The sequence below is a fragment of the Ochotona curzoniae genome, unplaced genomic scaffold, assembly GCF_017591425.1.
Source record: "Ochotona curzoniae isolate NIBS_2020 unplaced genomic scaffold, NIBS_Ocur_1.0 contig_4501, whole genome shotgun sequence".
NCBI lineage: Eukaryota > Metazoa > Chordata > Mammalia > Lagomorpha > Ochotonidae > Ochotona > Ochotona curzoniae.
This window is the reverse complement of record NW_024466307.1, coordinates 2,508,006-2,523,628: the sequence shown is the minus strand read 5'-3', so window position 1 is coordinate 2,523,628 and position 15,623 is coordinate 2,508,006. Positions and strand designations below refer to the sequence as shown.

Genomic DNA, 15,623 nt, shown 5'->3' with positions numbered 1-15,623 from the left:
AGAAGCAGAAACAAAGATCTTCCATCCACTGGTTCACTCCCCAGGTGGCCACAATGACTGGAGCTGAGCTGATCCAAAGCCAGGAGCCAGGAGCTTCTTCTGGGTCTCCCACATGGGTGCTGGGTCCCAAGGTCTTAGACTGTCCTTGACTGCTTTCCCAGGCCACAAACAGGGAGCTGGACGGGAAGTGGAACATCCAGGACATCAATCAGTGCCCATATGGGATCCCAGTGCATGCAAGGCAAGGACTTTAGGCGCTAGGCTACTGTGCCAGGCCCACCTAGCTGCATTTTTTAATTCAGTGAGAAGCCCTCAGAAAACTAACTGGAAAAGGTAATCCAATTAACACTTTAAAAATGTAAGCCACATATAAAAGTGTCAAGTGAGAAGTGCTAATTACTACACGAGATCTGTCTCACCCTAAAGCTGTCAAATCAATACCGAAATCCAAAAGATTAAAAGGTTCAGTATGATAGATACTGCTAAGTTTATTGGACAAAATAAGTAACCCAATAAGAGGCAATTTCTGAACTGTTTGTTTCTTTTGGATGCCATGAAGCCCTTCCAGACCCCATGAAGTGCAGCACAGGAGCTAGCCAAGGCCACGCCCCTGCGGGCTTCCTACCTGCTCGCTCAGAACCGCCTCTTCCGTCCTCTCTGACACTTGGGTCCTTGGGTCATTGAAAGGCCTGCTGTGAAGGGATTTTCTGCTGCTGAGGTTGATGTGACTGTGTAAGAGACTTCCTGAGCTGTGCATTTGCATAAGAGAGTAACATCTAAGATAGATTTTTTTCCCTTCCAAGCAATGAAAACTAATTAGACTTTCATGTCTTTATGAATTTTGACTGAAAATATCTTTCTGGTGGACCGGACGGCATTGATTGCCGTCAAGTTTATTGTGACTTCGGCTTTTGTGCTGGACCTCAGTGACCAAGGCTGTTTACCTCAGCTGTGAGCTACAGCAGCGTGGTGGAGACGGGCGAGAGACTCAGAAAGCCTTTCCCTGTGAGTGCAAAGATAGAAGCTGTAACTCCAACAGAGTGGAAACTTGGCATTTCCCAGGAAGAATGACCAAGCTCCGGGCCGCCGCATCCACACCCGGTTCAGAATTGAGATACGTGACGGTCAATTCCTAACACACTAAAGATGGAGACATTCCTTCGTGGCAGTTTTCTTTCCGCTTGCCTGAAAGCAACTGTTTGCAGATATATAACTTCAAAACTACTTCTGGCAGAAAAACCCATACACAGAAGCAAGGTAGGAGCTCAACCAAAACAAGAATTACCAAAAAATCCCTCAGTGACCTTGGCTTTGCAGAAAGCATGCATGCGCAGCACTTTCCCAGTGTGTTTCAGCATTCAAGTTCTTTGTAGTAAAGGCTTTCTCTAAGGCTTACAGTTTCCCTTTCGTTTAAAGAATAGAAACAAAAACTCAGAACGTGTTAGAGTTCAAGCATGCATTACTAACTTACTTGGCTGCAGATTTTTATTCACATGCTGATGCGCCAAGACTGTATTTAATTTTTTTTTTTTTTTTTGGAAAAGGTGAAGGCAGGGAGCCGGGAGAACTGGATTCTGAGGCTGAGTGTGAGATGGATGCTGTGTCAGCCACAAGGCCGCCCTGCGGGAGCCCACTGGGGAGCTCCACTCTCCCCAGGTATTGAGCCAGTGTCTGAAGGTGAGAGCATGGCCTGGCAAAGCCCCACACCCAACACGCTAGAGAGGTGGAGGTCAGAGGCCAAGGCTTGCTGTCTGGCCAGGGGCGTGGTCAGGTGTTGCCCAGCCGGTTCCTGTCTTCCTTTGAAAGAATCCTGCTTGCCGTTTGGACGTTCAGCCTCCGCCTCTGTGAGTGGAAACAAAGGAACAGCTTGTGTTCTGCCAAGGCCAGCCTGCCACAGGGATGTCGGTGGAGAGGCAGAGGGCTTCTGGTGGAGCTGCTGATGAATGCTAGCCCCCACTAGAGGCTGAATCCAAGAACTCATTGCGCAGGCCATGTGTAAGACAAAAGACGTTGAACTCACATAGGACAATCATACAGAAGCTTCCAAAAAGGAACAAAAGAAAGCACAGCCCAGTCAAGAAATTAACTATCCACCTATGCATTATCTTGATTAGTTGAAGTCTGACTTGGTTCATAAGAAATTCACATCATATTTGCAAAATGTACATTTCCACCTCTCTCTGTCACTTTGCCTGTCACCTCAAGATTCCCCCGTGCATCTCACAGGAAAAAATACACTACAAAGTTCTTGAGCTAACGCCCGTTTACCAGAGCTATCAGCTCAGAGAGATGAAAGTGCCTCTTGAAACACGTACTTAATTCCTTACTTAGTTGTCATCCTCTTCCTCAATGAAAGCAAGTGTCGGGACGCAAGTGGCTGTCCTCTGCTAATGGCATGTTCACCTTAAAGGTCCCACTGAGGAGCAGTCTGATGGTGTTCATCTTCCAGGACAAGTCCAGGTTCTGACTTAGCAAGCCCTTGGGGGCACATCAGAGTCAGGGTGGGACTGGGCCGGCCTGCGCTCCGCCCAGGGCGTGGGGCTGCCTTACCTAACACAGGATGAGATGCGCCTGGGGCTCTCGCGGCTGCCTTCTGAGCTCCCCGAGACACAGCCGAGTTCTGAAGCACTGATGTCTGACTGTCCCCAGAACAGTGTAAGCAGGTCCCAGTCGGCACTGAAACCCTCTCGTGAGCTTTCCTGCTGTTTTCCACCTGTTCAGAGAGAATGTGAACACTTGCTGTCCGCTTGAAGCCGTGTCTCGCCCCTGGAGATGAGTCCTTGGTGGTCATTTTATGAAATACTTGCTGGTTTACGGTTTGATCTGAAGATCCTCCCTGCTTCACCCTACAGTTTGTTCTGTTATCCTGTGGGCGCGATGCCCTGTGTCTGCACGGATTTATCACAACTGAGTGAGGCACAGGCACACAGGTGCTTTCAGAAGTTCATGGGAAATGCAGCCAAAATATGAGCTCATTTTGGTGTACAAAAATCTGAAATCCGTGCATACTTCTTCATAGGATACATTTTCCTATGAGCTTTTTGAAAATTTCTCATAAAGTTATTTCGTTTGAATTCAGTTTGCCTTTTTTTTTTATCTACTGGTTTATGTAACTTGAATTGTTTGGAAACAGAAAGGTTTTTAAATCGGGTTTTATTGATGAAGGATCCTTAAAAGGGTTAAAGTCGTGTTCTTAACATCTCACTATTTTCCATATTCTAACTTAGTGTCTAATTTAGCGGTATTTGTGCATTGTGATCTTGTATTTATTTTAGAATAAAGTCCCATTTTATGAAACACTAAACATTTGTACAGTTATAATCACCTATAAAAGCTTAAGGACAAATTAATTTCCAATTAGGTGTGGAAGTAAAAGTAGAATCATGACTGCATTGCGAAGACAATAGTACCAACTGTGTGGAGGATGGCTGTCCGAGTTGCAGGGCTCTGCTCACTAGGAATCCTGATCATCGGGGTCCAGGGCCCTGCTCCCCGGCTCCCCTCAGCTCCCCCCGGCTCCTCCCCTGCACCCCCTTGGCTCCCCCTCCTCTCTGGCTCCCCTGGCACCTCCTGGCTCCTCTGGATCCCCCTCAGTGTGGCTTCCGGCAGCCATTGGGTGTCTCTGTGCTTATTTTCTTACAGATGGAAAGGAAGTGTTAACACACCATGTGCCAATCCAGGCAGGGTGTGGTCACGAAACCTGCGATGAGGCTCTTAGACCCGTCTGTGCCCGTCTACACCGCAGTCACTCGACAGAGGCAGGGCATGCGCTTGCGTAAGTCGTGGAAGGAGAACAGTCCTGGCTGACTGCTCCATCAATAGGATAGTTTAAGACTTTAAGTCTCACAGGTTATGCACGCATATTTCTCCTAAAGATAGCCACTAAATGGCCATTATTTTTAAAAATTATTAATTTATTTATTTGAAATGCAGAATAACAGAAAGGAGGAAAAGGACAGAGAGATCTTCCATCCACTGGTTCACTCCCAAATGGCAGCAACAGCCAAGGCCTGAGCCAGACAAAATTCAGTGGCCAGAAGCTCCATCGTGCGTCCAAGTTCTGGGGCCATCTGCTGCTTTCTCAGGAATATTAACAAAGAACTGGATATGAAGTGGAGCAGCCAGAACCCAAACTTCCATTCTCATATGAAATGCTGGCATCACGAGCAGGGCCACGACACCAACCGCTAAACATTCTGTTAAAAATCAAAGCACGGGGCCCGGCGCGGTGGCGCAAGTGGTTAAGTCCTCGCCTTGCACGCCCGGGATCCCATATGGGCGCCGGTTCTAATCCCGGCAGCCCCGCTTCCCTTCCAGCTCCCTGCCTGTGGCCTGGGAAAGCAGTCGAGGACGGCCCAAAGCTTTGGGAACCTGCACCCGCGTGGGAGACCCGGAAGAGGCTCCTGGCTTCGGATCGGCATAGTATCGGCCCGTTGCGCTCACTTGGGGAGTGAATCATCGGATGGAAGATCTTCCTCTCTGTCTCTCCTCTCTGTATATCTGCCTTTCCAATAAAAATAAATCTTTAAAAAAAAAAAATCAAAGCACGGAAGGTTTTACTCTGTGCCTCCGCTTGGGAAGTGCTCTGGCTGAGAGCCTAGGACCTCCGGGACCTTGTCGTGTTGTATAGGACTAGACTGTTGTTCCAAGAATCACTTCCGTGCTGATTGAAACCTGCCGCATTTCTTACTTTCTTCTGGAGTCAGCCAGGTCCAGCCTGGTCGCCCCTCTGCCATGTCCGTGTCCCATACGTGGGTCATAGCAGTGCTAGGAGACCCAGAGGCACAGGAGAGTCCATATTGGAGGGCCAGTGTGGTGGCATGTAGGCTGATCCTCTGCCTGCAGTGCCAACATTCCATGTAGGTGCTGGTTCGAGTCCTGGCTGCTCCACTTCCTAGCCAGCTCCCTGGAAAAGTAGCAAAGAACAGTCTAAGGTTATTGTCCTCCGTTCCCATTTTGGAGACTCAGAAGAGGCTCCTAGCTCCCAACTTCGAACCAGACTAGCTCTGGTCATTGCATCCATTTGGGGAAATGGACCAATGGATGGAAGATCTGTCTCTCCCTCTCTTTGTAACTCTTCCAAGTAAAAGCTTTTTAAAGTTTATTCTTTTATTGGAAAGGCAGATATACAGAGAGAAGGAGATACAGAGAAAAAGATCTTCCATCCACTGGTTCACTTCCCAAGCAGCCAGACCAGCCAGTGCTGTGCCAGTCCAAAGCCAGGAGCCAGGAACTTTTTCCGGATCTCTCACGCGAGTGCAGGATCCCAAAGCTTTAAACCGTCTCCACTGTTTTCCCACACCACAGGCAGAGAGCTAGATGGGAAGTGGAGCAGCCAGGATTAGAACCATCACCCATATGAGATCACGGCACGTGCAAGGCAAGAATTTAAGCCAATAGTGCCAGGCCCACCAGTAAAATTTAAAAAAAAAAAAAAAGATTCCGTGTCTGTCACACCATAGACTCATCTCCAGAAGGTGGGCTGGAGGCTATGCCAAACACTTCCACCATGTTCAAGTTTAAAGTATGATTCTGCTATCTCTCTAACCTCCAGAGGGCCCAGTGATCCAGGCTGCCCGGTTGGCACTGATGCTCATTGCTGCCTCCTGTCCATCTCTCCTGCAAGAGCTCCAGGCTCCCCCACCCAGCCTACTGGCTGCTTCCTAGCACTTTTGTTGTAACAAGTCATCTGACTGATATGTTTATCTGAGGTTCCCCCACACTGAGATGGGAGCTCTCTGAGCCAAGGACTGTGCCAGCCTTGCTCACTGCTGCCTGGCAGAATGAGAGAACAGCGGCTGGATGTGAATGGTGTGAGCAGGGCAGGCACAGTCAGCCTTTTTCTGTGTGTCCAGACGGTTGAGCCCATCTGCTTCCATCCCTAACACTGCTGCCCCCCTGTCCGTTGCGCAGGACAGTGCAATGCCAAGTGTGCTCAGAGCCAGAGGAGTGCCAGCACCCCCATCCCCGGGGGACACCCACTCTGTGTGTGTCTGAAGCAGTCAGAGCCAGAGGAGCCCCAGCACCCCCACCCCCGGGGGACTCCCTCTCTGTGTGTGTCTGATGCAGTGGCACACGGCAGCACCCCCACCCCCGGGGGACACCCTCTCTGTGTGTGTCTGATGCAGTGGCACACAGCAGCACCCCCACCCCCGGGGGACTCCCTCTCTGTGTGTGTCTGATGCAGTGGCACACGGCAGCGTGTCGCTCTCTACAGAGTTGGAGTGATGCCTCCCGCATCAGCAGCCCACCGAGGACAGACGTGTGTGCTCATCAAACTCACCGGTGTTTTGTGTTCTTCCAGTGTTCTATTTTATCATCATGGATGTATATTATTTAAGATGAGAGGGTGGAACATATTTTATTTAATGATTTGCTTGCTTAGTTTATAACATGGAGGACTTGGGCATATGGTGTGTGGGCCTCCACTTGGATTCTTGCTTGAGGAGCTGAATTTAGGGAAGAGCCTGCAGTGCAGAGCCTGTCTTCTGTCCTGGATTCACCTCTGGCTGCTGTTCGCTCCACATCATACCGTGTGCCAGGTACCGCAGACCTGGCAGCTTACAATGACCACCTCGTTAGAACAACTTGGCACATCCAGGATACAGGAAGCATTGGGTTGTGCAGCTCTCACTCGGAGTCTCATGCGTCCACAGGTGAGCCACCATGGTTCTCCAGGCTCCACAAGACTGCTGGTCCAAGAAGATGCCAGCTGCTGCTGGCTGTCCGTGAAACCCTGGCTGGGAAAGCTGACTGCAGGCCCATCCCACACCTCTTTGCATCGCTGTCTCAAAACAGACTTCCTGCGGGGAGGAGGGCAAGCCCCTAGAAATTCAGGTAGAAACTTCCAGATTCTGATGTCCAGGTTGTGCAAGTCACCTTTTGCCTTTCTTGGGATATATGAGAGCTTAATTGTTCATGCAACTTCTAGTTTGAAGACTTGATCTAGCATTTCAACATTGTCAAGGATTTGCCTTCACCCACATCTTTCCCCATGCCTGAATACCCTTGTAAGAAGCCTTGGTAGGGGGCAGGGCTGTGGCTGGGACAGTTAAGCCATTGCCTCATTGGCAATATAACATCATTTTTGAGCCCCAGTACTTCAGTCCTAATCCATGCTCCCTGCCAGTACGCCTGGGAAAGCAGCAGAGGATGACCAAATGCTTGGGACCCTGCATTCATGTAGGAGACCTGGATGGAGTTCTGAGATCCTGTGACCACTGGGGGAGTGAATCAGCAGATGGAAATATTCTCCCTTTCTCTCTCTCCCCCTCACACACACACACACACACACACACAGTCTTTGAAAGAACTATTGGTAATTTAAGAACCTCCACTCTCCATCCTGATGGGAGCTCGGCCCTTCTGCAGAGCCGTGTCCGCACTGTTTATCTGGCAGGTGGTTCTCCAGGGGAGCCTGCATAATCTCTGGAGCGATGAAGAAGGGCTTGCCCTGTTCGCTTCTCTTCCCGCAGCCCCAGGCTCACAGGTGACACCCCTTTGACTAGACCTGGGCGGCGAGACCGCTTATCCCTCTCTGCATCTTGAAACTTGACAGTTCTCTTGCTGTGGGATGGCCCAGCTGGTGCCTGCCCCACCGTACCTCGCATGACTCTGCACCTGTTCTCAGGACAGGCCCTCCTCGCTGGCTCTGCGCCACGCCCTCACCCACCTGGACGCCCCTGCGCATTAGGCGCTCTGAGAAGCGGGACCTCGCCTTACACGGAGTCCCGGGGTCTGAGATGATCATAAGAGTAGAGAAAGCAGCTGTGGCATCCTCCTCTCCTCCCACCTGTCTTCCCCCCCGCCCCCCGGAAATGCCTCTTTTCAAACGTAACGCGGTATCCCAGGCCTGTGCTATCTGGCAGTCACTCTCCAGAACCCCCGTGCAGGCCCCGGGGCGCAGGCTCCTGCGCACCCTGCCCCGGCGCCGCGCTGCACCTGCGAGGCGCCGGGCTTAGACGGCCCTCCAGAGCTCGCCCCTGCCTTTCCCCACCCCGGTGGAGGAAGAGGTGCGTGGGAGTCAGGGCTGCCCTGACGGGACTCAGCTGAGTGCCTGGCTAAGTACGGTGCCCGAGAGGATCGGCCGGCCCCGCATCTGGGAGCAGCCAGCGTGTCCATCAGGGTCAGAGCCTGGTAGAAGCCAGAAAGAGCGAGAGTGAAAGCGAGCTGCTGCAGGTGAGCCCAGCGTTGTGGCTTCCCAGCAGAGACTTCTCGGCGGAGAGGGCGCCAAGGTAAGGCAGTGCCCTGGACAGTAGCGGAAAGGGTTCACCCGCGGTGGAACTCAGAGTGTGGGCGAAACCTGGAGCCCGTGGGGTTTGTGGGGCTTGTTTCTTGGTTGCACTGCGGATAGATACACACACACGTACATACGTACGTATCATGGGAGTCCATAGCCCACTGAATAGAAGACCTTGAGTACATACAGTACCAATAAACTGATGAATACGTGAAAAGTTTAGTGAAGAGTAGGATGTATACCTCATTTCAAAGCACATATTAGTTACCTAAGAAGGGGGAAATTCTTTAATTTTTCTTTTTAAAAGGGAGAGACCTCTTCCATTTGCTGGTTCACTCCCCACATGGGGTTGCAGCCAGGGGCTTGCTACATCTGGGTCTCCTATGTGGGTGCAGGGGTTCAGGCACTAGGGCCATCTTCCCACGCCCTTCCCAGGTTCCTCAGCAAGGAGCTAGATAGAAAGTGGAGCAGCTGGGACTCAAACCGGTCCCCACGAGGGATGTTCGCGCTACAGGCAGCAGCTTTATTAAGCCAGAGCACCCTTGGCTTATAAAAATAGAAGCCTAGTGTGGCTTGCATCAATTGAGTGGTATGTCCACAGTCATGCGAGCAAGGGGCAGGCCTAGCATGTACACACACCTGGCAGACCCAAGCCTGTGCCTCTTGGCCCCAGGTTCCCAGAATCCATTAGTGGTCGTAAAGGGCTGGGGTCCTTCAGCAACAGAGTGCACTGCCCCCGGGGCTCTGCCCTCCTGTCCTCACAAGGCTGAGCGGATCCTGGGCCTCCAATCCTGGGCAGGGGTGCTCCCACATGTAGACTCCACTGTTGAAGGGAGAAGGACAAATGCCCACTCCAAAAGTCGCCAGAGCAGTGGCTTTGGGCAGAGGCTGTCCCAGTGGGCATCGGGGTGAAGCCACCACCAGAAGCCAGGCCAACCGAGGGTGCGTGTGGGGACTGTGTGCACTTTCTCCTTGTGCCTCCCTGGATGGGGTGCACTGTCTCCTGCCCATCCTCCCCTCACCAGGCTAGCCTCCTGACTTCTGGGCAAAAACGCTTCTGCAGTTTCTAAAATTTGCAAGAAACCAAGTTCACAAGACTACCCGTCATTTACTATTTACCGTGACTTTGTCAATATTTATCATCACTTTCAACCTGCAATAATGCAACCCAGCCTGATCTAAACGCAAACTTTATTTGCAGTCACTTGAATCTCAGGCAGTGTTTATACCAAACATTTGCTCATCTGTTATACTGTGTGACCAACAACCTCCAAATTCACATCCCACGGGAGGGCGTCCCCTCTCTGTCAAGCAGATCTGCAGGATACCATGATGTGCAAGTTCAGTCTGGCACACAGAGGCTGGCAGCAGCTAGTGGGCATCGGTCTTCCTAGGCAGGGGGAGGTGTTCTTGACAGAGGACCCTGAGGGCACACCTTCCATTCCAAAGCCAGGCAGAGGCCAAGTCCAGCTGGGGCACAGGCCTGCCCTAGAGTGAGCAGCAGAGGGAGTGATGCTTCAACCCACTGCTTCCTAAATGACCGTGCCCTGCCCACACAAGAGACATGGCAAAGAAGGGGTTAAGAGCTCCACAGGTGTTTCCCAAAGCAGATCTCAATCATGGTATGGCTAGCTCATTATTGTTGAAATAAGGGTGTGGTTCCATGTGTTTCGTTTTCAGGTTTGCTTTAGAAGCTTCATTTTCTTAATTAGACTCAGACTTCATGGTTGCCCACCTAGATACACCTGACTCTAAGGTGGGCTTCTGTGTGCACAGAGGGTCCTTGCCCTCAGTCACGAGAGATCATCACAAAGAGAAGGGAGATGACCCGCATCTCTGTCCTTGTGCCCCCGGGCTGGGGGTTTGACATGCCCCCGGCACGGATGGGGGAGAAAGCGCCAGCCGTTTAGGACACCACAAGGTGGATTTTGAGCTGGGAGCTTGAAGGGTGAGCACCTTCAACCAGGGAGACCCCAAGCAAGCACCCAGGCAAGGCAGCACGCACAACACAGGTTAGGGAAGTGGTGTGTGTGGAGGCTGTGCCCCTGCCCAGCGCGCTCTGGGGTAGCTCTGTGCACCAAACTTGGGCTGAACACCCAGCCGGCTTGGTGCGCCAAGGCCCTGCAGGGGGCCCTGTGGCTCTCTGGAGACTGCTGCCCTCCTCCGGGCCGACCTCTGCCCTCTGCAACAGCAGGGCCGGCGGCCCGCGCCCTTTGGAGTAGGGCAGACTGAGCCAGGCGGGCGCAGTGGGCGCACTGGGCTGCGTGGCGCGGCCATGGAGAGACCGATGGCGCTGGGCAGCGAGGTGCTCATGACCCAGGCCATCCAGCCGGCGCACGCTGACGCCCGCGGCCAGCTTAGCGCTGGGCAGCTGCTCAAGTGGGTCGACGCTGCTGCCTGCCTGGCCGGTAGGCGCGGGGCGGGGGTGGGGGAGGGGAGAGCTGAGGAGGGATGGTGGAACCAGTGTGTGCTGGGACCAGAGGAGAGGACTGGGGTCGGGGAAGGAGGAGGGACAGAGCCAGGGGATGTGACCTGACAGAGGGTCCTGGGTTGGCACCCAGGGAGGGAATCGGGTTGCGATGATGGGGCACAGGAGGACCTGGTACAGGGAAGAAGGCGGGACAGGGCAAGGGCATGGCTGTATTTGGAGTAAAGATTAAGATTAGATGGAGTCAAAGAGAGGGAGTTGTGGTACCAGAGGATCCGAGTCTTTGTGAGAGTCCCTGGCAAGCCAGTGGTTCCTACAAGCCAGAAAGAGAGCCTGGTCAGTACCTCAACCAGGGGCACCTCGCTGGAGGAGCCAGCAGCCTCCTGCACTGGGGAAAATGGCTTCTGTTATTGAAGCTGCCCATCCCCGGTGTTGTTAGGGCAGCTCAGTGAAACCTTAGACAGGGCTTGGGGCTGTGAGGGAAGTGGTTTCTGCCTGGGGTCCCTGCATCAGGACCTTGGGAGCCTGGTAGCTGCGTGGCAGCAGCAGGCTGGAAAGCAGGAGAAGTGGTGCTTTTCCCTAAGTGGATGGCCTGTGTCTCTGGCCTCGTCTGTTCACCTTCAGATGGGTGATCAGCAGCAGAGAGCGCGAGAGAGTCCCAGGTAGAAGCATGCTGCTGGGCAGGGGAGCTGGGGCTGAGCCTCAGAAAGCCTGGTGGTGTCAGGCTAGGGCTTCCATAAGGGTGATGCTGGGGTTCAGGTGTGTGCCAGCCCTGGCCAGCAGGGGCTCCCCTGCTGCTGCAGCTGACCCACTAAAGACCTGGGGGTGTCTGTGCTGTCCCTATTGCATCATAGAACCATGGGCTCTCCTGGGCTGTGAAAAGCCAGAAGCCTTTAGCCCTACACTGCACTCTCCTCAGGGACCCCTCCGGGCATGGCTGGCAGCTCTCCTCCTGCCAGGGCTTTAGCTGCTCTGCTTTCTCTTGACAAACCATTTTGGCTTTGTCCATTCTTCCCTGCCCTTCTCCTTGGCCTTCGTGGACCAAGACCAGAAGCTAGTGGAGGGAAAGAATTTATATCACCACAGACTTCTGCAGCTGTCTGCCACGAAAGTCCTGTTGGACCTCACTTCCACCAGACTTACCTCATCCTGAAAGCTGTCTTCTGCACAGAGGGCCCTTTGAAATGGCAGTCACACCACCCGGGCCTCTGCCATCCTTCCTGCGTGCTGTCTGGGGTTGAATGTAGCCAGCCAAGAATGCATGCATGTGAGGCAAACCCCCAGATCCAGTTTAGGACAGGGTGTCGCTCCAGGGGACGTAAGCCTGACTGTGCTGCCCAGAGAGACATTGGGCGTAAACACAGCTCTGAACTCACACCACATACCTAGTGGCTCTTTATCCCCGGTTCACTATGCCCCACTGCACCAGCCTTCTGAGTGTTCCCAGGATGGGCCATGCTCTTCTGCACCCAGGGCCTCTGCACCTGCTCTTCTCACAGTTTCCACACTCTTGGCCCTTCCCATGCATCACAGCTCACCGTCATTGTCACCTCCTCGGGGAAGAGACTCCTGGCAGCCAGGGAGGGCTGCTGAAATGAATTCTTACAGGTGTCTGACTCAACAGTTGCCTCCTGCAATTGTTGCAGAGATTTCTGTGGTCACTCAGCTAGATCATAGAATGTTCTCATTCCTCTGCACCTGAACAGGTATATGATGGCTGCTAATACAGTAACTGGTAATATTACCAATATTACAGAACTCTATCACCAAGTTGAGAAATGTAGAGAAAGCCTGTGTTAGCACCGGGAGGGGACAGGGAGACACCGCTGAAGCCAGGGCCAGTGTGTGGCTGAGGCATTGTGTTCTAAGTGTATCCAGTCTGCAGCTGTTCACTTCTCAGTAGCCTTACATTGCTTTTCTTTAATGTTCCACCTAGAGTGTGTAGTTGCTACCTGTGGGAGATGTTTTTCGCTGATATGAGAGACACTTGGCCATGCTGGAAGAATCCCTTAGACTTTGGTGGGGTGTGAGCATTGGGTTCAGTGGTTGAGGTGCTCCCTGGGACGCCCCACCCCATTTCAGAGTATGTGGGTTCAAGCCCTGGCCCCTGCTCTTCCACTCCATTTTCTTACTAGTGTCTGCCTTGGCGGTACCTATCAGCCATGTGGAAACAACAGATTGAATTCCTGGCTCCTGGCCCTTTTGATTGTAAACTGTAAGCAGAAATGTGCCTTTTTCCCTGCAAAGTGGCTTCTTCAGGTACCTTAGTGACCACTTGCAGCCCTTGTCATAGGACCTGCAGTGCCTCCAGGGACCTGGCCATCTTCGCCTGGGTTCCCCTTCCCAATGGCCCCAACTCCTCCATTACACTCCGTTAGGATGCCAGCATCACTGTATTTGCAGCGTCTGACATGAGGCTCATGAAACACAGGCTCTCCATTCGTATTAGTTGAAGGTGGAAGGAGTGTTTCCACTATTTTTATCAGCTATCATCTCCTACCTGAGCTCTAACCTCTCAGTCTACTATCATTCTTTAACTTCTCTGTGCATCCTCAAGAAATCAGAAATCACTGTAGGATTTTTCTGCTTTTAGTGATATACAAAGAAAAATCCAAGAAGCAAAAAAGCCAGTTTTATTAAATTCATGTCATGACACTTCTAAGAAGATAGCATTCATTCATAACAAGAATTACAGACCCTGGAAGCTGGATAACCCAAGAGTGTGGCCCTGGCATTTGATTGGCTCTTGGCAAAGGCCTCATGGCAGAGGGCAATGTACAGAAGAGAGGGAGGGGATGGAGAAGATGACCCTCTTTATAATGGCCCACTCTTGCAAAAACTAACCCAGTTTGCAGAAAATGACTTGAATTCCTTGTAAAGGTCCCATCTCCCAATGCTGCTATATTAGCTAATTATTTTTTTAAAGATTTATTTTTATTGGAAAACAGTGTTATAGAAAGAAGAGAGAGATCTTCCATCCACTGGTTTACTCCTCAAATGGCAGTAATGAGAACAGCTAGGCTAATCTGAAGCCAGGGCCAGCAGCTGCCTCCGGGCATACCCAGGGACTTGGACCATCCTCTGTTGCTTTCGCAAGCCATAAGCAGGGAGTTGGTTTGGAAGTGGAGCAGCTGGGACACAAACTGGCACCCCTATGGAACACCAGCACTACAGGTAGAGGCTTAACATGTTGTGCCACAGTGCCAGCAACTGATTCGAGTTTTGGCAGACTGAAGCCACATTCAGACCACAGAGCTCAGGTACTTGTTGTTTATCAGTACTTAGCTCACTGCACAGGCAACAGTAAATGCATAATCAACTGTACCTACTATAGTGAGTGTGTTTCTTAATACTCCGTTATAAACACCTAATGCCATATACACACACTAGAACACAACTTTGTACAACATAAAGTCAATCTATTAGTATTGCATTTTAGTTATTTAAGTCTTTCAACATTGATGACTCGTGTGGGTGTATGTGTAAGATCTTGTTCCTAAGAACAGCTTTCTAACCTCCTCACCCCAAGCACTCATGTGCGTGTTTATCACACTTGGAGTGCGTGTTTGACAGCATGCGTTGCAATTTGGAAATTTGGAGCTTTGGGAGGACAGTGGGTATGGCTGGGCTCTCAGTAAGCTGCTTCAGGAGCAGGACTGGCGCGGTCTGGTGGCCGGCATCCAGCGACTGTTTGATGCATTGAACTGAACTGCCCCTGCGCACTGCTGAGTCTGGTGCATCCCAGTTCTCTTCCTCACACTGAATCCTGAGCTGAGAAGCTCTGCCACTCACACCTGGGGTCCTGCTGTGCCGCTTGCTGTCCACTCAGCTCACATTACGTGTTTGCCAGCGTTCTGCAGGTTGTCTCCCGGGAGCAGTGTGTTTCCCACTCTGCCTGGCACTGCTCCCGGATGCTGTGTCTCACATGAGGCAGCGCATAGCTGCTCGGTGCTCACAGTGGCCAGGGGTTCCCAATGTATTCAGCTCAGTTATTCAGACTAGACACTGTAAAGCTTTGCTTTTTCAGAAGGATAGTACCTGACAGATAGATGAAGTCTGTACCACCTGCTGAAACGACCCTCACAAATAGTGAGATTCACTAGGTATTGGTGTTGAATTTCAAACAAAATCCATATAATTACAAGTTGAGGGCAACATGCCATAAGCACAGTGCAGCGATTTATTGACAAAGGAACTGTGTGCTAGTGTGGGCACAGGGGTGCTGGAGCGAGTGAGAGATGTGGTACTGAAATATATCACTTATATTTTGTTCTTTTTCCTTTATGCCAAAATATTCAAACAACCACTAATGCAGCACCTGTGTGTGTGTGTGTGTGTGTGTGTGTGTGTGTGTGTGACTTGCTTTTGCAGCTGAGAAGCATGCCGGGGTTTCCTGTGTCACGGCCTCTGTAGATGACATCCAGTTTGAGGAGACGGCGAGGTAAGAGGCCTCACTGTGTCCCCCCTGTATCCCATCCATTGGCTGTCACTGATCATTTTTACTGAAATATCATCTGACCCGATCTGAATCAGCAAAAACAACCATCTAATGCCTGTTGCAGTGAGTTCTATGAGTGTAAACTTGGGCTTCGCTTTGCTCAGAAGCAATTCTTCCCATGAGGCATCTTAGGGCATGAAGCACAGGGCTGCTTTCATTGGAAAAATAAGCAGTGACAGTGAGTGTATTTGTGATGGGGGATTTCATCATCACATTGATGGATGGACACTAATTTATCTACGTAAAAATTGGTCAGTTATGAAAAACCTTTTATGTGTGGAAGCACTTATGTGCTAACTGTGGGAAATGTCATCAAATATTTCAGATACACATAAAATTTGAGAGTCGTGCAATCTGCCCTCTCCCCACTGCCCAGTGCCCTAACATGCCAGCCGTCCCCCCACCCACATGCCTGCCCTTCTCTCCTGCAGGCTCACACCCTATTTTTAAGCAGCTTC

The 15,623-nt window shown here is 51.4% G+C and overlaps 1 protein-coding gene across 1 annotated transcript in view; it reads left to right on the top strand.

The window, feature by feature from the left end:
* The first annotated feature begins 10,514 nt into the window (after positions 1–10,514).
* ACOT12 (acyl-CoA thioesterase 12) overlaps positions 10,515–15,623 on the top strand; it is a 30,957-nt gene continuing 25,848 nt past the window's right edge. The window contains 2 exon segments of the mRNA XM_040985884.1: positions 10,515–10,647; positions 15,039–15,108. Of these exon segments, the coding sequence (XP_040841818.1) occupies positions 10,515–10,647; positions 15,039–15,108 (203 nt within the window).